General features: G+C 40.4%; 1 protein-coding gene across 2 annotated transcripts in view; it reads left to right on the top strand.

Annotated features, from left to right (window-relative positions):
• Positions 1–9171: 9171 nt before the first annotated feature.
• ATG5 (autophagy related 5) overlaps positions 9172–27414 on the top strand; it is a 74992-nt gene continuing 56749 nt past the window's right edge. For both annotated transcript variants that reach the window (XM_066547549.1, XM_066547550.1), the window contains exons 1-4: positions 9172–9246; positions 9978–10132; positions 15513–15640; positions 22033–22111. In XM_066547549.1, coding sequence (XP_066403646.1) covers positions 10025–10132; positions 15513–15640; positions 22033–22111 — 315 coding nt within the window. In that variant the 5' untranslated portion in view covers positions 9172–9246; positions 9978–10024. The remainder of the gene's footprint in view (positions 9247–9977; positions 10133–15512; positions 15641–22032; positions 22112–27414) is intronic.

Raw genomic sequence — 27414 nt, 5'->3', positions numbered from 1 at the left:
ATTGGCTGAAGAGGAAAGTTCTAGTTGAGCTTAGACATAGAAAGGAGGTTACCAGGAATCTAGCAGCAGCACTCAGGCATTCAAGAGTCAAATTAGGAAAGCCACACAGCTGGGGTCAAAACCACCAAGGAACACAGAGGACAACAAGAAGAGCTTCTACAGATAAGCAGCCCTGAAAGAAAGATGAAGAAAAACATAAACTTTCTGCTATACAGTGCAGGCAAGATGCAAAGGATGTAGTGACAAATTGCATAGAAAAGACTGGAGTACTTAATAGAAAAGTACTGGAGTACTTGTTTGCCTTGTTTTTTACTGCCAAGGTCAGGTCTCTGAGCCTAGTAGAAAAATTGCGGGGATTGAGGCACTAGCCATCCTACAAGAAGGTTAAATTAGGAATAAATTAAGTATTTCTGGACATAAGCAAGATGCATTCATAGAGGTTGAGACAGCTGATGTGTTTGTGAGGCTCCTCTTTGTAATTCTTGAAAGGCTGTGACAACTGGGGGAACTCCCTAGTTGCTGGTAAAAGACAAGTGTTACATCAATATATTTTTTTTTAATCAAGAAGGAAGGTCTACAGCATGGTCAGCTCCTGGGAAAATGAAGGAACAAGTCCTCCACATTTTAGACACATGAAGGACAGAATGATGACTGGAATCAGCCAGCAGTGATTTATCAAAGTTAAATCATCCTTGACCAACCTGATTGCCTTCTATGATGAAATGGCTGGCTCCATGGATGAAAAGAGAGTAACAGATGTAGCTTATCTGAAGCAAGACTTTCAACACTGTCTTTTGTAGTGTACTGGTAGCTAAACTGAGGAGATGTGGACTGGATGAAGGTAGTGAAAAACAGGCTGGACTGCCAGGATCAGAGAGTAGTGGTTAATAATTCAATGTGTATTGGGTTTTTGTGACAAGGTTTTGGTAGCAGAGGGGCTACGGTGTTCTTCTCTGGGAAGGTGCTGTAAACTTCCCCCATGTCCTACAAAGCCAACACCAGCCAGCTCCAAGATGGACACACCGCTGGCCAAGATCAAGCCTATCAGCAATGGTGATAACAGATTTAAGAAGGGGAAAAAACACTGCAGAAACAGCAGCAGAGAGAATATGTGAGAGCAACAGCCCTGCATACACCAAGGTCAGTGCAGAAGGAGGGGGAGAAGGTGCTCCAGGTGCCAGAGCAGCGATTCCCCCACAGCCCGTGGTGCAGACCATGGTGAGACAGAATGTCCCCCTGCAGCCCATGGAGGTCCATGGTGGAGCAGATATCCCCACCTGCAGCCCCTGCAGGAGCCTATGCCAGGAGGACGCCCAACGGAGATCGTGGCCTGTGGTAAACCTACATTGGAGCAGGCTCCTGACAGGACCTGTGGTCCCATGGAGAGGAGTCCATGCTGGAGTAGGTTTCTGACAGGACCTGTGGTCCCATGGAGAGGAGTCCATGCTGGAGCAGGTTTCTGACAGGACCTGTGGTCCCATGGAGAGGAGTCCATGCTGGAGCAGGTTTCTGACAGGACCTGTGGTCCCATGGAGAGGAGTCCATGCTGGAGTAGGTTTCTGACAGGACCTGTGGTCCCATGGAGAGGAGTCCATGCTGGAGCCGGTTTCTGACAGGACCTGTGGTCCCATGGAGAGGAGTCCATGCTGGAGCAGGAATGCTGGCAGGACTTGTTACCCTGTAGCAGACCCATGCTGGAGCAACCTATTCCTGAAGGGCTGCACCCCATGGAAGGAACCCAGGCAGGAGCAGTTCATGGTAACTAGTGAGCGATCTCTCCCTGTCCTTATGTTGACCCATGATCTTTTCTTTACATTCTCTCCCTGCCCAGCTGAGGAGGGGAGTGACAGAGCGGCTTTGGTAGGAACCTGGCATCCAGCCACAGTCAACCCATCAGAATGCCACGAAACACGTTTATTTATCATTGAACTGGACAAGGAGCAGGAACACACACTTGTTTGGGTTTTGGGTGATACAAACTAGGCAGGGTGGAGTGATTGATATGCTGAGGGGCTGAGCTGTTATTCACAGCAATCTCAGCAAACAAGAGGATGCAAGAATCATGGAGTTCAAGAGAGGCAAATTCAAACTCCTTTGTAAGCAAGGAAATCAGGCATACACTGGGCTATGTTAGACACGTAGCCAGCAGCTCAAGGGAAGTGATTTCCAACTCAGCTCCATCAGCACTGATGAGGCCACTGGTAATTATACTTCTCATGGAATAAGATAGACTTTAGGATTTTTACTTTTTTTCACCATCAACTCGAACACCCATTCTCTTATTTTACATGCATCTTATTCTTACTTTTTCCCTGAGAAATCAGTAATTTAATTGCTAACTCATATAACAAATGTTGTTCAAATACAACCAAGAGGAAAACCAGAAAAACCTTCATCCAATATTGATTTTAAATCTACAGAAAGGTCTTTGTAGGTTTAAATCTCCATAACAGCGGATAAACAAGGATATATCAGAGCTTTGGAACTGGAGTTATTGACACTTTAGTACTACAAAATTATCAAAGTGAATTTTGAATCACTAAGAAAAATTTTTCCCTGGGTAAAACCACTGAAGACCATCCAGTCATATTAAAAAAAAAAACAAACTTTATCTGCAATAGAGAAATCCAGTGTTTTATTACAAATCAGTACTATTTCTTTTCAGAAATCTAAGGAAAAAACTGGCCTACATCAGATGTAATAAGACACATGTGTTTACTGAGAGTAGAAAATTACTTTTCTGAAGTCTTGATGACTTGGATGGGTAAAAACTATCTGGCTGTTGTCTTTGTGTCACACTTGGCACTGTGTTTATCCATGAAGCTGTATGATATTTGGTACTTTATTGCAAGAGTAAGTCAGGTTTCATAATATAGCCAATAGACCAGGTTGTAACGAGTCTAACTCAGATGCTTGGAACTACGCAGTGTAATACAGAAAAGGAATGAAGTCCTTATTGAAATGATTTTGATATAGAGCTGTACAGCAAGAAGTGTTCTTACCAAGGTATAAAAGATTACTTGTCAACAAGCAGCAGTTAATTCTGGTTTAATTTCTGGGAGTTCCCAAGTGCTGGGTGACACATGGGTGCTTAGTGTCCTCTTGTACTGAGGGCTGGACTGCCCACGTCTCAGCAGTTGACATTTCAATGGTATTAACAAGGTAGGTTATTGGTGAAACCTCTCCTTGCCTAAAAGTAAACAACCTAAAGGCTGTTCCATTTTCCAAATAGCACAGGATTATTGTATTATCTTCCTTCTACTTTTGTGTTACTTTCTGGCTGTGCTGTGATTCAGCACTAAGTTAGTACTGATCCTTGGTCATAAATGACTAAATTTATGTATCAAACATAGATGGAGCCAAACCTGTCCCATACTGAGATAGTACTGACAAAGCCATTAACCTTTTTGTCAGTATTCCCAACAGAAAAAACAGATGTGTCAGGAATCATCATCCTACCACCTTTTGAATTCCCCTCTATGATAATAGAGAATAGTTGACAGAATAGGTATTACTTAGTTAACATGCAGAAGGGTAAAAATGGAGCACCTTCTCCCCCTCCTTCTGCACTGACCTTGGTGTCTGCAGGGCTGTTGCTCTCACATATTCTCTCTGCTGCTGTTTCTGCAGTGTTTTTTCCCCTTCTTAAATCTGTTACTTAGTTAACATGCAGAAAGGTAAAAAAACAGCCCATTGTTCACTTAGCCCACTAAACCATGGGCTAAGTGAACAATGGGCTGTTGGCATTTTCAATATTTTAAAAAAGAAAGCTTATGATCTAATCTATGTCCATAAGAAATCTCCACATGTACATACTGTGAAATTTTAAAAGGTGGTATTTCCCTTCCTCCTCACTAAGACCAAGATGTCTTCATGAATCTACAATGAAGTATCAAAACCAAGAAATTTTATTCAAAATAAGTAATAAGTGGCAGACCTAGAACTAGGATTTCCTAATGTCCCGTCACTTGGTTTAGTAGTAAAAGATTTTTTTGATAGTCTGAAATATGATTTAGGAATTTTAATTTTGAACTAAAATAGTAAATGGGGATTGGAGCTAGATTATCTTCAAGGTCCCTTTCCAGTGCAAATAATTCTGTGATTCTATGAAATCAACAAAGTAGAAAAGAGTTAACAACTGTGAGGGAAAGCTAAGACAGTTGTCAGCATACCTCAGTTATTTAGACAAGAAAGAGTTTAAAACCAGTCTAGAATATTTACAAATACATTTGTGGTTATAGAAGACAAATATTAGTAAGTGAGGAGAGCGTGAAAGAAGAATTACATCCAGATAAGAGTGATTTTTTTTTTGCTTTCACAAACTTAAAAATTAAAATTGTATCTGGAAAACATTAAGTGTCATCTTGTAATATTTCCAGGAAGTTGTCAGATGAATGAATCAGCTTCTCGTGTAATTAATCAAATTAACTCAACTCTTCACTGGGAGTAGGCAACCATGAACTATTTAGCTAGATATAAATAGCAGCTTTATGAGTTTCATTTGACTCTAAGTCACTGTTGCATATTAAAAGGTGTACATTAAGGATTCTCACAATCTGGTTTTGTTTACACACTCAAAAGACAATAGCTAGAAAATTAAAGTATGTTTTGCTTTCTACTGAAAATGGTTAGGGAACTGAAGGGAAAAAAATAGTGATTGCTGATCATTTGCTAATAAAACAACACTGGAACAGGTAAAGTTTCACATATCTGTGTGTTTTGTCAATCATTTAATGGAGTCTGGGCTTTACAGACTGTGGAGCCAGGACTGAATAAATGAAATATTTTCTCCACCTGCCAAGGGTATTTGTTATACATCCATTTATGTATAACTTCCATAAGTAGATACATTACATACTTACAAACTATCCTTACTTTGTGGTATGTTAGGTGACATAAAATATCAATTCTATAAAAGCAGCATTAAATTCATTCCATGTCATGGAAGCAATGAATATCAGTAATCCCACTTCCAGCAAAATGCAGAGGGAAATATTATTTCATGTTTTATTTCAGGTCACTTTACAGCAATCAAATGGTGGCATGATTTGCCTTTACCAATATGTTCTAAGTTTGTAGTTACTCCCACTTTGAGAAGGGGTGCTGGCCTGGATGTCAGGGAAGAACTCCAGAGGTCCCTTCCAATGTAAATTATACACTGATTCTGCTTACAAATCTTCATCTGCACTACCATTACACAAAAACATAACTGCCCACAAATATGTAAACCATCTGTTCCATTTATCTTATTTTTATTAGAACTAATGCATCTTTAATTATAATCTTGTTTGTTACAAGCATCTTCACATTCCATGTGCACTCAATAACAGGTATTTTGATTCAGCTGCCATTAGGCAATGACTCATTGTGTGTTGTCTCATGATGACGTTTAAAATGAGGGAATACTGCTTGAGGATCTTTGGAATTGGAAATATGTTTGTTGAGCTCTTCCCCTTCCAATTTAGACCAGTCCACTGTGCCGAGTGACAGTGCAAATTAGATAGCAATGTGGAAAACAGTATGTGAAAGAGGTAATTCTCTTTTTATTGTGCTTATTTTGACATTACATCCTAGCAGTTATTTTTAATGTCGGATTTGGATTCTTTATTTATAGTCACAATAACAGCAAAGCTAGCATTCAATTCAGGTTTAGTTTATTTGTTCAGTAGTCACATTATATCTCATCTACAACCAACTTTGTCTCAGTAGCAGAGCCTCATTCACCTACAGAATTATTGTCTTCAAAATCTCACATGGGCAATGTACCTTGCTGTATCTGTGGCTGGCAACAACACCAGCACAATGTTTAAATAGGAAGATAATTTAAGTAGCAAGTTATCTCACTTTATAACTTGACTGAATTCTATTCTCCACCTGGCTTCTTGTATCTAGATCCAGCAAAAGACTTGGGTGCTTGATGGAATTCAGTTTTCAGCCTATGAAGTGGAATCCATAGGCCTGAGTCAGGTGCCTATGTTCCTTATATTATACACAAGAGAAACATGCAAAAGTAAATGTTTAATCTACTTGGTAGTCACTGTAAGTAATCAACAGAATGCTGATTGCACAGTCTAGCAGGCCAAGGTTGTGCTTCAAGAACTGCAGTAGTGGGGGTTAAGACAGACCTCAGGAGGTGAGCACAGGCAGCATCAAGGAGTCACATCCTAACAGGATCACTGATATTAGCTTGCAGACTCCTCCCTGACTGTGAGAAAATAAATGACCTGGCATTACCTTTCGTGGTGCTGCTACAATGATCAATCAAACCCTTCAGCCTACAGATCCTACCAAAACCACCCTTTTCTATAGGAGAGCTCTGAGGAGCTCATAGGAGGAAAGGGCAAAGACTAACCCTGTGCTTCTCCTTGATTTCCTGTAGGGATATCCATATGTGCAAAGCTTTCTGAAAGCTTGCAAATGATGTAATGAGGAAAAATCTCTGTAAAAATCTTGCTCTTTTTTGTCTGTTTGGTCAGGGTTTTCTGTTTGTTTGTTTGCTTTTCCAGTAGTGCTGGCATCTCATAGCATCCTCCTGAGACTGGTTTCAGCAGACCTCTAACAGCATTAAGGGGGTTCCTTGCAGAAACACACAGAGAAGCTTTTAGTAAATGTGCAGTGCTTGTGGGTTGGATGTCTCTAACTGTGGAATCAGTTCTGTGCATAGCTCCTGCCATTCCAGGTTTGCAAGACAGTAATTTCCACCCCATCCACACTAGTTAAAACTGTTCTCAGTGCACAGAAAATACTTCTGGAGGAACCTCTCTCCTTCCATCATCATGCCAAACACATGCAAGGTGAGTGTAGTTGCCTATATTCAGAAGTGTAAGGGAACTGGTCCCTTCAGAGCATAAAGCCTTGCAATATCACATGTGCTCTGTGCCTTCTTTCCCTGTCCTTGGGGCAGGCCATACCAAATCCTAAGTTTTCTCCAGGTTTACAACATTTACCTCCTTTTTAAACCCATGTGTCACAGAAAAATTGAGAGAAAAGGCAAGGAAAGCTTCCTTGTGTATGTCCCAAATCACAAAAGTGCCATAGCTTAACTTTTTGCTTATAGAGCAGTAGCAAAAGAGATATTTTTTTTATTAGGCCTCATGTTTGGAATATTATGTTTTACCAAATAGAGGTGATCATGATGATCTCATTTAAACTGGGAAAAAATTAAAATGAGCCTGTCAGACTTTTCTAATCCTTCAGATGACAGAAAAAGTACTAGAATTCTGCAAATCATACTGTTGGCTCAGCAACACACAAACTTATTAAAATGCCAGCCTTTGGGTAAACCCCACCGAAAGTCTGTAATAATTGCAGCTAGTTCCCGAATTCCCGAAGACTCCTTCAGCAGCCGTGGCCGCTGCATGACATCTGGTGGCCACAAGGCAGCACGGCCAGAACGTGGCACTACTGAAACTGCCACCCGTGCATCGTCTAAAACTGCCCTGTATCGGCTCTCATCCCACTGAGATGGGATCCCACACCCGCTCTGAGATGTTCGTTCGCTCGCTGCTGTTGTACACTTTGCCAGGGAACAACCCAGCCCGGACAAACTGCTAGTGTGTAGCACAACAGGATACAAATCTTCCTTGGGAGTTCTCATGCTCCCCGCCACCAGGGTCGGTCTTCCCCTGCACTCCTACAGTTGTAGGACGTTGAGATGGGGATTTGCAGAGCAACAGAATTGTGGGAGATGTTCTTTGAAGTGCACAGGTGGAATTCACTGTGGAATTTATCAGCATCTACCGAGCTGATAAAAACCAATCCAGAAGGATGCTTTGGTATTCAAGAGGTGTCACTGGTGGCAACAGGTACTCCTCACATGACCATGGTATAAAATCACAGAATTATAGAATATAAAGGATTGGAAGCGTTTTAAATATTATCTAGTCCAAATCTGCCCTGCCACGGGTAAGGACACCTCTGACTGGACGAGGTTGATCAAAGCCTTATCCAACTTGGCATTGAAAACTGGGGCATCCACAGCCTCCCTGAGCAACCTACCCTAGTGCCTCACTACTCTCACAGTAAGGGATTTCTTCCCAATACCTTAAATAAATTTCCCATCACATATCCTCTAAACAGAGAGAAGCATAGTTCTCCCAAGAAAATCCTGGGAAGCTGTGTAAAAGCTGTAAGAAACTTAGAAAAAAGAATTCAAACAATTATTATCTTTCTTTCTGTAACCATTGTTTATAGATATAGTTCTCCAAAGTGTGCTGTTCATAGTTCACCAATAGTATGAGAAGTTTTCACTTTGAGACCAATCAAGTATCAGCTTATCAAATCAGACTATAAAAGTCACAACTTCTTCCTAATAAACAGATTCTATTTCACCTTCTGATGACTAGAGTCATTCATTCCATCCCTGACTCAACAGCGTCATCCCATCTTTCACTTTGTCCCCATTCCTCCTTGTCCTGTCACCACAGTTCCTGACCCAGAGTGCCTTTCTGGCTTCCCAGCAGGCTCCCTCAGATACTGCAAGGTTGCCATGAGGTCTCCACACAACCTTCTCTTCTCCAGCCCCACCTTTCTCAGCTTGTCTTTGTAGGGGAGGGGCTCCAGTCCTCTCAGCAACTTTGTGGCCTTCTCTGGACTTGCTCCATCTATCACCGCGGGTAAGATTCTACCACAGAAAAAGTCACAGAATATTCTGGTTTTGAAGGGACCCATCGAGTCCCAACTCCTGGCCCTGCACAGACGCCCCATGAAGTCACACCATGTGCCTGAAAGCATTGTCCAAGCTCTCCTTGAACTCTGTGAGCCTTGGCGCTATGATTACTTCCTTGGGCAAGTAGAAAAAGAACAATCGGGTAAGAGAAAACAGAGAGATTAAGTGCTCAAAATCCTCCAACGCGCGGTCCATCGGCTGAGCGGCCCCGCCGATGCCTCAGAAGGGGGCCCATGGCCGGCTCCGGTACGGCTGCGGCCCTGCGGCTCTCCGCCGCCAGCGCTGCCGCTGCAGCACCAACAGCGCTCTCGGAGCGGCTGGGGACCGGTTCCCGGAGTGGCTGCAGGACCGGCTCTGAGAGCAGCTCCTGGAGCGGCTCCCGGCTCCAGCCCTTCCCCCACCGCCCGGCCCCGCCCCGCCGCTTCCTGCTTCCGGCGCCGGCGGGGGCGGGCGCGCGGGCCGGGCGGAAGCCCCGCGGCGGGCGGCGCGTGCGCGGGGGCGTGGCGGCGGCGGGGGCGCGGCCGCCGCTCAGTTCCTGCCCCGCGCGCGGGCGGGCGGCGTCGCCGGTCGCGACAGAGGTAACGGCACGGCCCGACCCGCACAGCATGGCCCGGCCTGGCCCGGCCCGCACGGGCCCCTCGGCGGGGCTGCCCGCCCGGGGCCCCCCCAGGCCCGGCCGCTGCCCGGAACAGCGCGCCTGGCGCAGCCGCCGCGGCGCTGCCCGGTCCGGCCCCGTGGGGCGGGAACGCCGCTGATTCACCTCGGCCGGCTGCCGGCAGGGAAGGAGGGAGGGAGGTCGACAGACGGACCGACAGACAGACGGATAGATAGACGGACGGACCGACAGACCCTGCGGGGCCTGTCCGGGCTCCGGAGGGCGCCGGGTCTCAGCGCGGCGCTTGGCGATGCTGGGGCCCGTCCTGCGGCCTCGGTGACCCCCGGGCCGGTCCCCGCCCCCGGCGGAGAGCCCGGCTCGTTTCGGTGTCCGTGTGCGGCCACGGGCTCTGCCCCGGCACCGCGGCCTCTCGGGGTACCGGGAGCTGCCGGGCGGTAACGGGAATCTGCGGCTGGGGCATGATGCAGCCCTAGGAAATACTCATTTACGTTTCACTCCTTATCCACCCTGTGTTTGTAGCTGGGAACTTAATTCATCCCGTTCTTTGTACCAAGTGATGCATTTAATGCCCCGGTGACAGGGTTGGTCAGCCTGCAGGAACGTAGTTATGGGAGAACCTTTAGCAAGATGTATTTTATTTGCAGTCGTCTTGACTTGTTTTCTCTTGGGGGGGGGAATGGGTTACATTTGTAGCTGAAGAAACAAATTGATCTACATGTGCTTCACTGTCCATTGGAAGAATGACAGATGACAAAGATGTACTTCGAGATGTGTGGTTTGGGCGAATACCGACCTGCTTCACTCTCTATCAGGATGAGATAACTGAAAGGGAAGCTGACCCCTACTATGTGAGTATGACAAAGGTAGTCACAAATAGTCCAAAGCCGTGGTTATGTTTGTTTCCTTCATTCTCTTCATGTCTACTACTGCATATTGTGAAAAAAACCCGCTTTTTTCTTCTTATTCCTGGTAGCTTCTGAAAGTAAACATACAACCATGCTGTGTGACTTAATCTTTCTTCACAGCAAGTTGTGTCACTAGTGAGAGAAACTTATCACTGGTCATTAAGATCTTTGAAAAAATTCTTAGGAAATCAATGAGTGACTAGGTAAAGGAGGAGGCTGGATGTGAGTTTGTATGTTCTTGGATAATGAGCAGTCAAAGGGAGAGAACTTCTATTAATACAGAAATAATTTAATTAGACTTAAGAAGTCTTAATATTTAAGGTTGGTCACCTGTGTAACACAAACTGCTGATGAACACTATCTCTGTGGATGACTTCTGCTCATTTTCTTTTCTTTAAAGTCCAGCAGCCTGGACTTTAAAGAAATAAGAAAAACAACTGTAATGGCTAAAGAAAACACTGCCTGAACAGGATTGCTAGCTGATGATAAAAAAGGGATGATGGATGTATTTGAGCTATAACATGGAAGTGCCTTCCATAATGATGTATTTATTTATAGTGTTCTCATCAGTTTTCATTCTTTCAGCACCTAATAGACATGTAATTGAGAAAGAATGTTAGCTGATTCAGTGAAATGCAAATTTGAAATGTAACGAGTATATGGAAAGGAAATCTTGACATTTTAATTTTTTTGGGATTCTGAAACTTTTAAACCTTATCATATCCCATTCCACACTGGATGGATCTCTTTTTTTTTGTGTTCAATAGCATCTTTATAGCATCTTTGGGTCATCAGTTTCTCATTTGCATGTGTTGTTTTGAAACCTAATAAACTATTGGTGCTTTTTGTTCAGCAATAATAGTGCTCATCTTTGTATATTTTAGTTTCATCACTGCTGAAAGATAAGCACTGCGTTCATATTTATTGACCTATTGCCAAATACATCTAACCTAAAAGTCTGAGACTTTAAATTATACATATGAGCTAAAATATGTTTGCATATTTGTATAAGAGCTACTTGAAAGTTATGGATTTAAGTTTAGAGGCTTAGAGCCTTGATCTGTTTAACATTCGCTTGGAAAGCATGAAACCATGTTATCCTTGTGGTGTGGCCAGCTTTCTAAGTCAAGAAAATGGTTTTAAGGTCATAGGATTTCTTTTATTTACTCCATGTAAAGTGTGCACAAAAATTCTCAATGCTTATTTTTTGGTTTCTGCAAAATGTGGTTACTCATGGATAACAGTTCTAAAATTTTACCTTCTTAATTTTTCAGTTCATGTTGGAGCTGGTAATACAGCTTTGTGTCTTATGAGGGACCAATGATTTATAATATTATCAGGCAGAATAGCAATCAAGGTTTTAAGTCATGGTATAGTTCTGATAGTTTCAGAGTGTGTTTGCATTAATGTTTTTGTTCAGGTCTGGAGTGTGTTTGAAATAAGTCTTCATTCTTCCCACTTCCTGTGCCCAGGTTGGCATCACAGAGCAGTCAGCCCATGGGTTGAATCATTTTCATGTGAAGTTGAAGGAGCAGATTGGCTTCAGTTGCTAGTGGACATTTGGTGTATGGGAGCAAACTTGAGCTAAATCAAAGTAAAATTATGGGTAAAGTAGAAAACTACATGTAGTTAACATTTCCAGCCCTTGACATCAGCTCTTCAGTGTTATATGGCTCCTCTTACTTGTTAGTATAGATACAGCCTCTTTATTCCAGACTGCCTTTCATAAATGGAAAGACTGCATGGGAAGGAAATACTGGCATCATTAAGTTGAGAGAGGATAAAGGATTCTGCTCTGAGGAAGAGCTTTATGAAGATGAAGGATGACACAGACTTGGGGGACGAGGAGTTAGAAAAACAACTCCAAGTCTGTGGGATGGATTTTGGTTTTTGTGAGTGGTGTGACAGGAGAGCCCTGTCTGTCAGATGGGTTAGTGCAGCACAGGAGTTGAAGTTGTGTGTATCACCTTCTGGCACAGCACAGGGGTAGGATAAGTAATTTAAAATTAACTTGTCTGTCTTTTGGAAAGAGTGGTGACATAAAGACTGGGCAGCTCCAGTAAAACATTGTCCTGTGTCTTAATGCAGTCATGTGGGGTAGGTTTCTGCAGTTATGCTAGAAATGGATACATCAATTTTCTTTGGAGTGTTTCAGGCAGATGGTTATGTTTTGAGTGGCAGCACATTTAGGAACAGTTTGCTTGAACTACTTTTGTTGCTGATTTATCTGGTTTTTCTCTCATCCTAAAATTGTTACGCATTTTATTTTAAAATTATAGACTGTTTGCCTCTTGCTGCAAGCAACAGTTAAAGAAGGATGAAAAAAGTAAGGAAGCAGTGACTCATTGGCTGAGACTTGTCAGATGTATAAAGAACAAAATTACAGCAGGATACAGTCTTAGAATGATGCTCTGCCCCAGGGACTGGTCTTTAACAGGACCACTCTTTAGCTTGCTTGGTGTCAAAAGTATTATTTTGTTAAGATATATGTAGGAGAGAGCAACATGAAGTCATTGCAAGATAGGATGTTTTGTTTGATCTCCCTTGACATTTTAGTGATCAGACCAGTCCAGTTCTTGTTAAATCTGTAATTTTTCTATTTTAGTGCTTTGCATGTAAAAATACTGCATGCTGTGCCACAAAACCTGTGGATGTTCCTGGAGAGGCACTCCTTACACAAAGTTATATTGCAAGCATTTACTTTGGCATTAGGATACCTTTGTTATTCATTTAGCCTCCTGGTTAATAAGAAAACATTCCTGGTTATTGTGATTAAATTCTGTAGCAATACATAGTATTCAAAAGGAAGGTGTTGAGATTTGTGTAGTTTTTGGGGATAACATTTAGAGATGGCTGCAAGGATTTATTCTGCTTAGTGATGAATTTGGAGATTTACTTCTCTTAATTTAATGAAGAGAACCCATGATCTTACTATCTTTCAGTGGGTGGGGAAAGGATATTAAAAGGGGTAACAAAGTGAAAATGTGTTTAAATTGCTCTTAAAGATCTCACTTAACAGATTTAGTATACTTGTAAATCTCTAAGATTAATAAAAGCTAGATAAATTAAAGCTAGAAAAGTGGTAGAATTAGATCCTTTCATTTCTCCTATGGAAGGGGATAACTGTATCAAGGTAAAAGAACTGGGAGGGCCAAAGAAAGAGTTCAGTAGGTTCTACAAATGCTCAGCATCTCTGGAAACCAAGGAAACCAGGTAATTCCTGTAAATCTGATTAACTGTTGAGTTTTGTACAGTTGTACAGTTTTTGTTGAAGCCTGTTGGGAGTGCTGGCCACGTTCTGTTAAATTCAGTTGAAAGCAGTTTGGTTATTGTCTGTGTTCTCTAATTTTGTTGAAGTAGAAACTGGGTTGTTCTTTCACAATATAAACTGAAGTATAGTATTTTATGGAGGAAATTATGCAATCTAAAGGATTATGTGAAACACTGTTGCAATAAATAATGCTTTAATATATTTATCAATTCCAGCATGGCTGTGCTACATGCAGCGTGCTGAAAATTGGCTTTTGTAAGAGTCCTAGTAAGTCTCATCAGAGTACACCAGCATTCATTTAACTGTACATATCATGCAGAAATAACATGAAATTATTGCCAAAAATACATGGGTTTGATTGGTATAGCCTGGACTGTATTGTCTCAAGAACAATCAGTGAAGATATGTGCAATTAGGTAAATAAAGGATAAGCTTATGTCATTAAAGTACCAAACAATTCTTACTTGAATGTGCACATAACTTCATTGAATTTATGGAGTTTGTTTGCCTTTTAAAAATGAAGGCTGTGTTTTGATTACATTGCTCCTATGAAACATGGTAGAAACAATGTGATGATGGTAATAAAAGCAGCAGTTGGAAAAAGAAAACCATATGGTACATGAAAAATGGAGTGTTAACTGACATGATGACTGTGACAGGGGTGAGACTTGGCCTTATGTAATTTTATAAAACTGTGAAGTTTACCTGTGTCACAGATGTAACCTAATGCAGCATTATCAAAAAGATTAATCTGTTCTTCCAGGAACTTGATGTACTCTCCATACTTCTTTATGAATTGGGTATTTACAAATTGTATTATCAGGGCCAAAATATTATCTGATTTATATATCAAAGTGTGGTCTAGTTATTGGAGAAATTCTGGAAGAATGTTGCAGCAGAGATCAAGTTTTCTGTCAGGCAAAATATATCCTTACATGATTTAGGATGTCTGTACCACAGGCATTCACTTAAGGCCTGGCATTATTCATATATATAAGGAAAATATATAAGGTAAATACTTTAAGAAACAGCACTGGTTATGAGGAACACTAGAAAAGAAATGTTTCTCTAAACATGTAGCATATAATCTAGATATACCTTAGGCCCATCTATTTTATTAATAATTATGAAGCAGAACTTTACAGGATGGATACTATTAATTTAAAATGTCTGCTCTAAAGTGAATTGATATTTTGAAGGGAGGTTACTAAATACTGAAAAGCATTGTTTGTTAATGCTTAGGGATTGATTTATCTCTAGTGAGTGTGCCACACAGTCATCAGTCAATTCACTGATTGGTACTGAGTGCTTAACCACTCCTGGGCATAATGCTTTAAAAAAAGAGGTGATAGGGAAGATGTTGCAAATAAAAATAGCACAACATTCTGATTTGGATAGTATACACTTGAGAAGAGAAGATAGTATATGACAAAGCTTGTTTCAGCTAATAAAATATTTACAATTTTCTTTCTGGTTTTAGTTCCCGGGTGAAGGTTAAATAGTGGAATAATAGTAGTCTTTTAACCTTGTAATAGGTTAAAATGGCAAACCCAGTGCAAAGGAAATGGAAATTGACAGCTATTGGAATTACAAACACTTGGAAACCAAACCCTTGAGCATCTAGTTTTCATAGGTTTTGTTTTTATTTCCTTGTGTAGGAATTTTCATTTTGAATAATAGCTGATACACATTCTCATTCTTTTCAATTAGAAGTTATAATCTCTTCTTATGTGTTCATATAAAAAGGTTTAAAACCTCATTATTTAAATACAGAAAATCAGAAATTGAAGTCCACTGTTCTCCCCCCACCCCACTGAAAGAATCAAGAACTTAATTTTTTACTTTTTTTGGTGTTAATATATTGGATACTACTATTCTGCATCTTCTGTGTACATCATTTCATTGACCATTAAAAAGTAAACTGTTTCACCTTAAAAAGGGGAAGAAAAGAATGCCAGCTGAATATTGGTTATGAAAATGCATATTTGTTACAGATTTTTACTAGTTTAGTGTATTTTATTTACACTTAAAGCTTCTATAATTTTTTTTCAGTTGCTTTTGCCAAGGATAAGCTACTTGACACTGGTAACAGACAAAGTGAAGAAGCACTTTCAGAAAGTTATGAGACAGGAGGAAGTTAGTGAAATATGGTTTGAATACGAAGGTACACCACTGAAATGGTGAGTTTACTGAACTTTGTACTTTATGCACTTTATCATGTAGAGAGTTCCCAGGTTTAGCACAGTGTCAGTAGTTTTCCTAAAGTAATCACTCCTTTGGGCTTCAAACATAGCAATAGAAGAGGAGGGTAAAAAATGTGTGGTTTTGGGGAAAAACAAAAGGTTTAATGTTGAACTCATTTTTTATTATTCTGCTTGAATTTTTATTGTATGCATAAGACAGAGGTGTTGTGCTGCACTTACTGGTTTTGTTCTCGTTGTTAAAATAATTCAGAATGCTTGTGGGTTTGGCTTTACTGTTGCTTGCAGTAGAATTGCCAAATAAATCTTCCTTTAACATATTCCACCTTCCTAAAGATGTGTAATAACACAGATAGGAAGTGATAATTTTGTAGGCTGAATGCAAACAGCTTATATGCATCACAGTAATAAAACATGAGTAGCCTTCACTGTTCACTGGTGTGATACGTGCTTGCACTGTAAAAATCTAATATTGATCTTCAAGGGTTTGTTGAATTCAATTAGATCAAGTTTACTGAACTAATTGCTGTTGATTCTGTTTTTATTTTGTCTTATAGTCTATTAAAAAGATCTTTTTGGGTTTTTAGTTTGTTGGGTTTTTTTGGTGAGAGGTTAGGGACTTGGACTGATATTGTTTCATTTAATTAATTTTCATAAATATTTTTCATCAGGTTTTCTACTTCTTTTGCTGTTAAAGAGTTTTAAATAAAATATTTTGAGAACTGCAGTGTTTCCTAGTTTTGTATAGACAGCATCAGCCATCTAGAAGGTATTTAGTATTTTGAATGATGAAGAGATTTTTATCTCTTTTTATTTCTTGTTTCATCATAGGAAATAAAACTAGTGATTTTTTTAATCTTACTGAACCTGGATTGTCTTGTGATTAGCAAGCATCACATCATGGAGTGCCTGTAGATTTGGTGATGCAGTAGATCTCTTATAGTCTTTTGTTTCTTTGAGACCAACCTAGTGAAAATATGTAAAGAGAAACCCATTAAAACAATCTCTTTGAGCTTTTATTTTAACTGACTGGCAAAACCATCTTTAGACATCTAAATAAATTATGTGGGATTTAACAGGAAATGGTGTCTTATGTGCCACAGTAATGTTGAGTCATGGATACTACCTAAATAAAAAACAAAGTACCACATTTATCCCAGTGTGTTCATAATCCCAGGTAAATATTGGAAGAAAACTAGTTTTCACTGAACTTGTAACGAGAAAGGAAAGAGAGGCTTTGTACTTCAACCACAAATAGATCCATATTTTCTGTAAGTTTTCAAATACCATGATGTTTAAAGTAGAATGAAAAAAACCAAAAATGTACAATATAGGTATAGACTGAATATGTGGCTGGTAATTCTAAGATTAAGTGAAGAGTTATTAAATTCATTGAATGCAGAAATGAAAATAAATAGTGTAATGATGATCTGCTAATTAAGGCTCTCATCTTTCAGAAAAACTAAGCCTATTCTGCCAGGAACAGGCTTCCACTGATTCCAGTGGAACTGCTTTTCTAAGGAAAGTGCTATTTGTAAACCAGTATTTTAGGAGAATGGTAATCCCATAAAGAGCTGAAACTTCTTCTGGGGAAGACCCAAATACAAGAACTGGGAATTAGATTGAGCTAGTAGTTGGTAGAGAAAGAATAGCAGGCATTAATGTTTAGTCTTTTAAGCTATGACTTGTGCATTCAGAATAAAATAGAACTTGTTAATAATATTGTTTATTCTAACTATTTACTTTGCACTGTGAGGTCTTATTGCTTGCAGTCTGCAGTTTCATACCTAGTTGGGATGGAGTCTATATGTGTTCAGATCCAGCTCTTCCATTTTCCAGTGAGATTTTGGAGGAAGTCTGAAACATAGTTTCTACTTCAGGCTCTGCAGTGCTTGGGTCAAGTTCTTAGAGGAAAATGAAGCCCTCCAGGCCTGGAGTTACATGGGCCTGGGTTCTTTGTCCTGCTGAGGGTGTTGGGACAGGAGAAGATGGATTCTTTATCTGCAGGAGGTGGAGGAGGGTCTCTGTCACCAAGGTAAAGAGTTTCAGGAAGAGATTATCAGACTGTGCAGCATTAGAGACTACAGAAGGAAATGGATGAAATCTTAGACCCTCCTGCAGCTACAGGAGATTTAACCTACAACCACAGTGAAGGAGATGCAGTCAAAGACTGTGATTACTGGATTAGAAAACAGTCTCCTAAGATTTGGAAGAGCTGGAGGTTTATGACTTCTTGTAACAGGAGGAATGTTACTACACCTGCATTTTTCTAAGTACAGCGTAGGTTCAGTGCTCTGGCTGCAGGTGAAGGACTGAAGGTGTTGTCCAGTAATGCATCTGATATGGCTGAACCTGAACTGTGTAGGGCACCAGGAGGAAATGAGAAGTTAAGTCATAAGTCTGTGTTTGGCTTACTGTCCTTTCTCCAGGAATTTTAACTCTGCCATTTCATGGTCACTGCAGCTAATGCTGCCACTGGTAATCACAACTCTTTTGTCTTAACAGATAATTAACAGATTTAGCTTTGGGTTATCTCTGGTTTATCCAGTGTCTGTATCAAGAAATCTTGACTACTTGTCAAGATTTGTTGCTTTTCCAGAAGATGTGAGAGATTAATAGGAACCAGGATCTGTGATGTAGACACTTACTAATTTGTTTAAAGAAGACTTTATCGTTTTTCTCACCTGGATTGCATGATCTGTTGCCCTTACTATGCCTCCTCTGTTCCTGAACCACAAGAACTCAACCAACCTGTTGTCTGTCCTATTAAGTTTCATACATCTAAGCTGCTCCCTGACATGGAAGACAACCCTCTGTCCTCATCTGCCCTGCCTGCCTTTACTAAGCAGCTTATGTCTGTCCTTCCACAGCAGTATTCCAGTTGTGCAAGCTGTCTCACTGTACCTCAGGTAGCCCAACACTCTCCCAGTAATGCCATAGTATGTGCAACTCTAGTTTTTCCTGCTGGTTTCCCAAGCTACATGCACTTCTGTAGATACTTGTGGTGGGCTCTGTCCTCCCTTCTTTTATCAATTTGACATCTCCCTTGCAGCTATCACCTTTCACCACTTGCTATCCACCCGTGTCCATTAATTTCTATTTATCTGTGGGTTGTTATTTACACTTCTGTTGTAGGCTGGGCAACCTTAAGGCAAAGATACTTTTGTCTGACTTAGGTGGATTCCATCTCTCCCTAGCAGTCCATTATCCCCAAAAAGTATCCTATGTCTGTAAAAGCCACGTAAGTCCTTGCTGTTGCACCAGCTGCATAACGAGCTCCTGACCTGCAGACATCTCTGAACCTGTCTCCTTTAATGGCAAAATTGTGGAGATGCCTCCTTGCCCCTAGAACTTGTAGAGTCACTTTTGATGCTCTCAGGGGTTCTTTGAAGCACTTAAAATTTGTGCCCATGTGGGTAAACAGCAAGGACTAATAATCCAAGCAGAGGACAACTTTGCCAATCTGCAACTTTTCACCAAGCAGCAAACCTCTGCAGGTTAACTAAGTGAAGTTGGCAGATGGGCTCTCTCTCCTGTAGGATGGAGTCTCATAGTGCTATGTCTGCTTCCTCTGGCTGTGGATGGATGTGCTGTTCAGACAGCTCTGATGCTTGCTCAGAACTTCCAGCCTCTTGTCTGACACTGAAGCACTGCCAGTGGTTGGAGAAGGCCTGCCCTCTCTTGGCCAGAGGTTAAGGAAACTTTTCTGTCTGTCCCTCTGGGAGCTGCTCTGGCAGTCACACACTTGGACCACCTGAGCTGGGACAGGCCCCTTTGCAGCCGGCGGCTCCAGGGAGCGATGGGTGCCTCGCTTGGCTCCCTGCACACCCCACACCCACACAGCCAGACAAGGTTTCCTTTCCTGCTCAACCCTTGGTTTCTCATAGCAGAGCCTCTGGATCCTTAAAAGAGCTTAGTCAGGTGTACAAACAGAATAACAGCTTGGGCTGGTGTCCCTGAGCCAGGACCCCAAACCAAGGAACCCCTGGGCTTTTATACCCTCACAGTCTGTGTGTGATAGTGTGGGGTTTTTCCTCTGTGTCATTGGCTCCTGCCCTGTCCCTGAGTGTCCAGTCACCTGGCAGGGCTGCAGGTCCCCGTGCCTTTTCCTGTGCAAAGGGTCAGCACCAGCTTTGGCCTCTTGCTTGGGGCTCCCATCACGTGGAGCTCAACCTGCAGCTCCCTCTGCAGCTGCACTCTGAGCTACTGGCACTGAATGGATTCCTCAACACCAGAGTTCACACAAGTCTGGTACTCCCAGACTCCCTGTGAGTCCCCACTGACCACTTCAATGACTGCTGACACTTTCTCTCCACATTCTCACTCTGTGAGATCTTGGTGAAGATGCCATTAATCTCTTTGTATTCCCTGGTGCTGTGCAGCCCCCTGACTTCCTGCAGCTCCTTAGCTTGGTGACATAGCTCCTCACTGGTGTGCACTTCCTCTAGGCAAGGACATTTCCTCTGCTTGCTCCAACCCTCAGGAGAGGCCCCAGGCTCTCCTGGCAGCTTGAAACCTGGAGAGCTGCAGCCTTTCTCAGGAGCCCTCCCTGAGTGGTGCCACTCTGTGCTGAAGTAGTTTCTTCAGCAGATGCTAGGGGATGACACCTGCAGCTTGTTTCCATCCTGTCTGAGCACTTGCACATGGCTTTCAGTGGAGTTTTTGTCCCTTTTGTGCAGGTTGTGTTCTAGCCCTGGTAATTGTAAAGGTGGCTCTCTAGTACTGACTGGATGGATGCTTGACCCTTCCTGTTCATAAATTAGCAGAAGACAAGAGGTCAAAGCATCACTTAATCAGGCACCTATTAACTCTGCAAAGCTCAGAGATTTTGATGAAGAAATTTCATTCCATGAACTTCACTATGTAATCTTAACTGATTAGAAAATACAGATGTAGGCCAAGACCTGATGCAGGAGTTTTTGTATGGGTTTTTTGTTGTGGTTTTCTTTTTCTTAGTTGTTTTCTTGTATTAGTTGAAAGAAACTGGAAGTCATTGTTCATGCTGAAAATTTGTGTTCATCTAATTATCAAATCTGATTTTTGTTACTTAACTCACCTGGAAAACCACTCTTTCATGGAACTTTTGCTGAATCCTTGTTAAGTGTTTAGGACATGATTGGCAGTTAGTAGATAAAAATCTTCATGGTAAAAACTCGAGCATTAGCAGTGAATCAGGATAAATCTGGATATGCATCCTTTTTATTCTCAGGTAAGCTCAGGAATTGGAGTAGTATTTTGTGGTTTATTTTGCTGTTGTGATGAATTTGTCTTAGCTTTGGGGTGGCTCACCCGTAGGGGGTGCTAAAGCACTGTTGTGTGAGAGTTTCACCGCTCTGGAGAGTGGCTTGGCACAGGTGCTGTTAAAGCAACGCTCTTGGTTAGTGCTCTCAGGACTTCCAAAACTTATGTACGTGCTTGGGTCTGCGACCTGAGATCAGCCCCATTAGTTCAGTGAAACTACTGACTTTATAGTTCAGCATGTGTTTCTCTCTTTGTAGGATGAAAAGCTAGTAAGGCTCTTTGGGTTATGATCTTTGAAAGATAAAAGAATGGGTCTTGGTATGCTGAATGTAAAATAAAAAAATTGTATCAAAAATCTTGCCAATATCTGTGTGTGAGAAAACTGAAAAAAGAGCTTTTTTACAGTGCCTGTGGAGGTTTTGTGTGTGTGATATACGTTCCATATACTGCTGGGGGCTGTATATTCTGATGAATTTAAAGGAGAGAAAGCTGTGAGACAGAAGGGAATATTTGTCAGAAGCAAGCTTTTTTGTGTAACTCCTTTAATCTAGAATGCCACTGAAATACAAAACTCCAATTAATTTTTTTCCTTCCTTTTCATTCTTCTTAATTTGATAGTAAAGATACAGAGTTGATCTTGATCTATCACCTTTCAGCCCTTTTACAGATGTGTAATTTTTTCACTCTTTCACTCTTCTCCTTATTCTCTGCATTGCTATATCAGACATATGGAAGAAGGAAAGGATGTAAAGGGTCAGTGTGGTATGAACCCAAGCATCTGAAAGCATGTGTGCTTTTCCTGGTCTGAGGCTTTTTAACCAGAAGTGCTGTTTTGGAAGGTTCCACAAAGCAGCTGTAGGCCACTTAAGGCTGTTGCAAAAGTAGCAGTGTTTTGTGGGCACAGCTTGGAAACCACTGGTTTAGATATTGAACACGTACATTCCAGACTTAATTCTGCCTGTCAGTCATCTAAACTTGCCTGTATAACTTTTCTAAGTTATAAAGTGGGAGTCAAACAGCTATTTTGTGTCTCTGTGTGTGTGTGTGTGTGTAAATGCAGGTATGTTAACTGTGATACATAGAATTAAATACATGGCTTCTATATTAAATTAATATCTTGTCATTTTTAGGCATTACCCAATTGGTTTACTCTTTGATCTCCATGCATCAAATACAGCCCTTCCTTGGAGCATCACAGTGCATTTCAAGGTAAATTGATAAGAGACCCTTTTCTTAAGAATGAGTGAGCATGAGATTTCATGACATTTGAAAGCTGGGAAAAGGTTTCATAACTATTTTATAAAACATGTGAATGGTGTGATTTGAAAGGGAGAATATCCATTGTTCAGGAAGCATTTAAAGGTTTCTGTAAATCTGCAGCTATTTTCCATGAGACTGTGTGCTTTTACTGGATTTCCTGTAGAAAATTACTCTGTTATAATCTCAAAATCCAAAATTGTTTTTCAAGTTATGAGGCTTATGATAGAAGAACTTTGTATAATGTTTTTAATTTAATTGGTTTGAGTTCACTGAAGATTGGGAAGATTGAGAAGTGCTCATCCTTTTAGGCATGGATATGAGCATGGATATGAGATGCTATAGAAATCTTTGAAGTCAGGGAATACTCTTGTACTTGATGTTGGTCCCTTTTAGAGAACTGAGTGAAATTAGTTTGGTCTTGTGACTGCTTAGTCACAGGAGAGACATTATTTTGATTATGCATTGTAAACCCATTAGGTATGGCTTAATAGCACTACTGATCTTTGTTCAGAATGGAACTTGAACAAGGTTAGCTTTGGTGCAGGATTCTTGCATACTCTGAAATGCATTGAGACAATAATTCCAAGTATGTTTTGAAGTCAAAAGCACAACTACAAATCATGATATTTAACTTTGAAATGTTAATTTCTCCATTGTAGAAGAAACAGTGCAATAGGAAAACTGATCTGAAGGACAACACTACATTAATAGGCTTGACTTTAGTGCTTGAGGGATTTGAGTGAAATGAAAAATGTATTGGGGAAGCACTTGTGTTGAATGTTTTCCTTGAAACAATTCTCAAAGGTGTGTTAGAAAAACTTTTTCCAACAGTAATCTGATTCTTTTTGGAAGTGTACACTGAAAGCATACATTCTTATGATATGTATTTCTACATGTTGAAACTTCTAAAATGACTGACTTAATAGATCTGAAGTTGGGGATGTTTTTGAAACCACTGTAATTGCTACACTTGTCTGATAAATGTCAGAGAGCTGGGATGAGGAAACTTCCAGAATGTCCTAATGAAAATGTAGGGCGTCTAGTTTCATAAACCATGGTTTAATTGTTATGTTCTGAGTGCTCTGGGGTATTAACAGTGGCAATGTGGGGATGTTGCCATCACAAAGTAGAGGCATCTTGAGAAGTTGCAGCACCACAGTGCTTTTTAATCAGCAGCATAAATTTGGCTTTAATGTCCATGTTGCTGCTTGCCAAAAGATCAACTACTTTTAGTTTTTCTGAAAGGTGTACATTAAAGATCAGCAGAAATAATTAACTGCTAAGGTAGTATTATTTTAAAGGTTGATGTAATTTAGTAATATAATACTGTGGAGTTAGCACCTGCATAATCTCTCTTCCTATTTTGATGTAATCTGAAAGTTTATTTAAATAAAATCCCTCTGAATCCTTAAGTCAAAACATAACTGAAAGATATCAAAGTATGTCAAAATATTGAAGAGGTTTTCATGTGTTACAGTTCCTTACAGCTGAATAGTTTAGGTGTGGGATTTTTGACTAGAGTATTCTTTTCATTTCTGTGTAGTTATTCTTCAAAGAGTCATAATTCTTATTTGGCTTAATTAAACAGTGTTAGATTTTATGGGGTTTAACTTTTGTTGTTGTGGCTGTCTCCTTTCTTCTACCAATGCATGCAGTCAACAACAGATATCTCAAACATCTGTAAAAAGTGTTTTTCAACTTATTTTTGAAAGTTAGACTCCCCCTATCAGGTTTCCTTGTTTGAAGTTAAAAACATGGAAAAGGCTTATTTCTGTTCAGCAGAAGTTTTCAAGTTGATAGGTGTTTGTAATTGTCCTCCTGTGTTATGTATGCAGACCAAATCATAAACACAGTTCGTTTTTGCATTGAAGAATCAGTTTGTTAATTTGTACTCTGGTATGCAATAAAATTACATGCATTGTATCTTGTAAAGTTGAAAAACAGTTGCATTAAATAGTTGGAGAAGGAGGAGGCTGAACAGCATACTGGGGTCTGAGAATCATGAGAGGCTGTAGTCTGGGAAGTTGCTTTTGTTATCCAGGTGTGGCTTTAGAGGAAGGAGGGAAATTCTACCCCTTCCTGTCAAAACCATCTCACCTTACTCTGCGGCCTGTTTAACACTACTGAGTTCTCAGTGTGGTAATCACCTCTCCAGATTTTGGGCAGTAGATAAGATGGCAGCACTGTTGGAGGAGAGGAAATTGTGTGTGCCAGGGGAAATGCTGAGGTTCTGATGAAACCATTGTCTGCTGGTGCCTGCCTCTCCACCCATGACCTGATGTAGAGGAGGAGAGGCAGCAGCTGTCCTTGTGTGACAGTCATCATCTTTGTGGTTTTTTAGGTGAAAACTGGGTCCGGTGCAATGGAAATGAAGTACTTTTCCATGTAGCATATGGATAAATTTTGGAACTGCTAGGAGATATTGTGGAAGCCAGAAGTATAAATGGGGTTTTTTTGAAATCAGTCTACTTAAAGAAAAGACCACTGATGATAACCAAACACAAATATATAGATGTACCCCCTGCCACTGGATACATTCCTTATGGTTTTTAACGCCCTATTTTCTGTAAATGTAGTCTAATGCAAGTAGACTGTCACAGGATAAACAGATGTTTTGTGAGCTAGAACTGAGAGATAAATATGGGTGGAATGGAGTTATGAAACCAGACTGTTGAAATTGCCAGTGATGTTTTTGGTACAGTTTTTTGTGAGAGGTCATTTAGTGCTCTTGTCTGTACAGAAGGTACCTATTTCTTGGTGACCAGGTCATACTGCAAGGATCTACTGGTATGTGAAAACAAAAACCAGAACTCCTTGAGCTTTCTAAGAAAATCAGAGCCAACCCTTAGTAATTGTTCTTTCAAAGATGCAGGACATGGAGGGAGCAAGACACCACCAATGAGAGTACCTGAATTAAAGCTACTTATGTCATCTGTTAATACTTTTTGCAAATCTCCTAGTTGTATAGCCAGGAGTGGCAACCAGTTTACAATTGTCCCTTTCTTCAGGGATCTGAATGAAATTATTTATGATTGATCAATATTTCTTCAGGTAGAAAGAAGGCAAGTAGATTTCTTTTTAAAAATACAAGCGCACATGACCTACATTTAAATATAAAACTTATTATTTTGTACCCTGATGGATAAATCAGCTGGGATGCCATGTTTTCTGTTGACAGTCTCATGCAGGTGAAACTGTTTCATATACTTCTTGCAGGTGTGCAGTGTTTCTTTCTAAGTCGTCACTTTCATGTTTAGTTGTTTCAGCTTCTCCTCACTGTACTTCACAGAAATGTGTCAGTGTTTTCCTACTAAAGAAAAGCATATACAGCACTGAGGTTCAGGAGTGTTTTCCAGTCTTTTACAGTGTTACTCCTTAGAAGCTGGGAAAATTAATCTTGCCACACCTAGTTCTACTTCTGTGTTTAGATTCTTTACATTAGCTTAACTAGCTTTGACCAGTTTTAAATAGATCCTTGCTGTTCTGCAGACAGCACTGTGTATGATTTCTGGAACTCATCCTCAGGGAGTGACATTAGCTGCAATTTGAAATTCATTGCAAAAATGTCAGCAGGAAGATGTCTACCTGTAGAAAGAGAAGAATGTCCAAAAAAAGACCCTGCAGTCCAATATTTACACATGTGTAGTGAAACACTTGTTGTAACAAAACTGTTGTTTTCATAAACTTAGCTAAAACATCATTTTTTAACTAGGAAAGTCAGTTTCTAGGTTCTTATATTATTTGGCATTAGGTATGTACCACTGTTTTTTCCTTTGTTCTGAGGGATGCCAGTGTCTCTCTTTGAATTCTTGTGTGTAAAGACCTTTTTTGATCTTTAAGTATGCTATTTCTGTCCATTTGTTTCTTCTGGATTGGTTACGAGACTTTACATTTTTATTTGAGCAAGTAAATTGAACTTCTGAAAGAATTTACAGGCCTATGCAGATGTCAATTGGCAAGTAACAGTCCCAGTAATGTTTTCCTAGTAATCTTGGGCCAATTATGCTGAGACACTCAGCTTTGTAGGGTTGAACAGGAGCAAGGTCTGCCCCAGAAGAACTTTCCTTATTGTTCTGTCTTCTTTAATGTCTTTATACTTGGCCATTCTCATGTAAGAAAGTAGATTTACCTCTGTCCTTAGCTTTCTTGTCAGCTTAACATACAGCAGTCCTAACAACAGCACTTCCTTTTGAAAGTTCAACTCAAACCATGTAAACTTTAGTGGAAAAGATATTGGCAATCTTTTCTTTATGCCCCTGTTTTTGGAAAATACTCATCCTTTTGATCCACAGTTTCCAGAGTTTGGGTTCTCACTGTCATAAGGAGGAAATGCTATATGAAATTCCATTATTTAATTTCCAACTCTTCTCAATAACCTAATGAGGAGGGAACTATCACTGTTTTACCTCAGAATTTCTTTCAGGTAAGGCAATCCTCAGCTCCCTTTTTGATATTTTGGGTTTCTGTATTTTGAAGCAGTCTTCACTATTTTTCTTGAGGTTATGTAGGGGAATGAAGGTAGGGTTTGTTCCAGCATTAGATTGCTTTACTTTGACATGTTAACTATGTTGTAGAAGCCTTTGAAAGATACCCCATTATATGTACTTGTATTTCCAAAATGGTTTTGACAGTCCCTCACAAAAGCTTTCTAAAGTGGCAGTTTGTAATGGATTAAGAAGAAAGGGCCTCTGGTGGAATAGCATGAGAATTCAAGTATAAACATGTTGCAAGCCCTTGTTTGGAAGGGGAGTACTGATGATGCCACCACTCTGGTTTGGTTCTGAGGTTTGCTCCATTCAGCATGGTCATAAGCAACTGTGAAAATAAAGTTAATTAGGAGGAAATAGGGGTGGGATTTAAAACTTCTGAAAACTAAAGGTAGTGGATTTGTGGTAGTGAATGCTTGTGTTATTATAAAATGGTAGGTAATAAAATGGTAAGTGTGGATAAAAGAAAAACTGGAGGAAGAAAACCCACAACCTCTACAATGCTGGACTTCTGATCAGTTAATGTTCAAAGAAATCTTTTTTGTATCTGAATGAGATATACTGCCATAACTCCTTAATAAATTCATTAGGAGAGGCAGTTGTCATTTACTGAAGGGTTAAGAGTTACCTGAGCAGTGGTTCTTGTGCATCTGCAATGCTGAATGCTGTGTGCCAGTGTAACCAAGCAAAAGGGGTATAAAGACAAGACACACAAGCTTGTGTGACTTGATTTTATATGAACTGACAAAGATTACCAGTGTCCCT

This window comes from Molothrus aeneus, chromosome 3, assembly GCF_037042795.1.
Source record: "Molothrus aeneus isolate 106 chromosome 3, BPBGC_Maene_1.0, whole genome shotgun sequence".
Lineage (NCBI taxonomy): Eukaryota > Metazoa > Chordata > Aves > Passeriformes > Icteridae > Molothrus > Molothrus aeneus.
The sequence above is the reverse complement of the archived record's forward strand: the minus strand, read 5'-3'. Positions and strand labels throughout refer to the sequence as shown.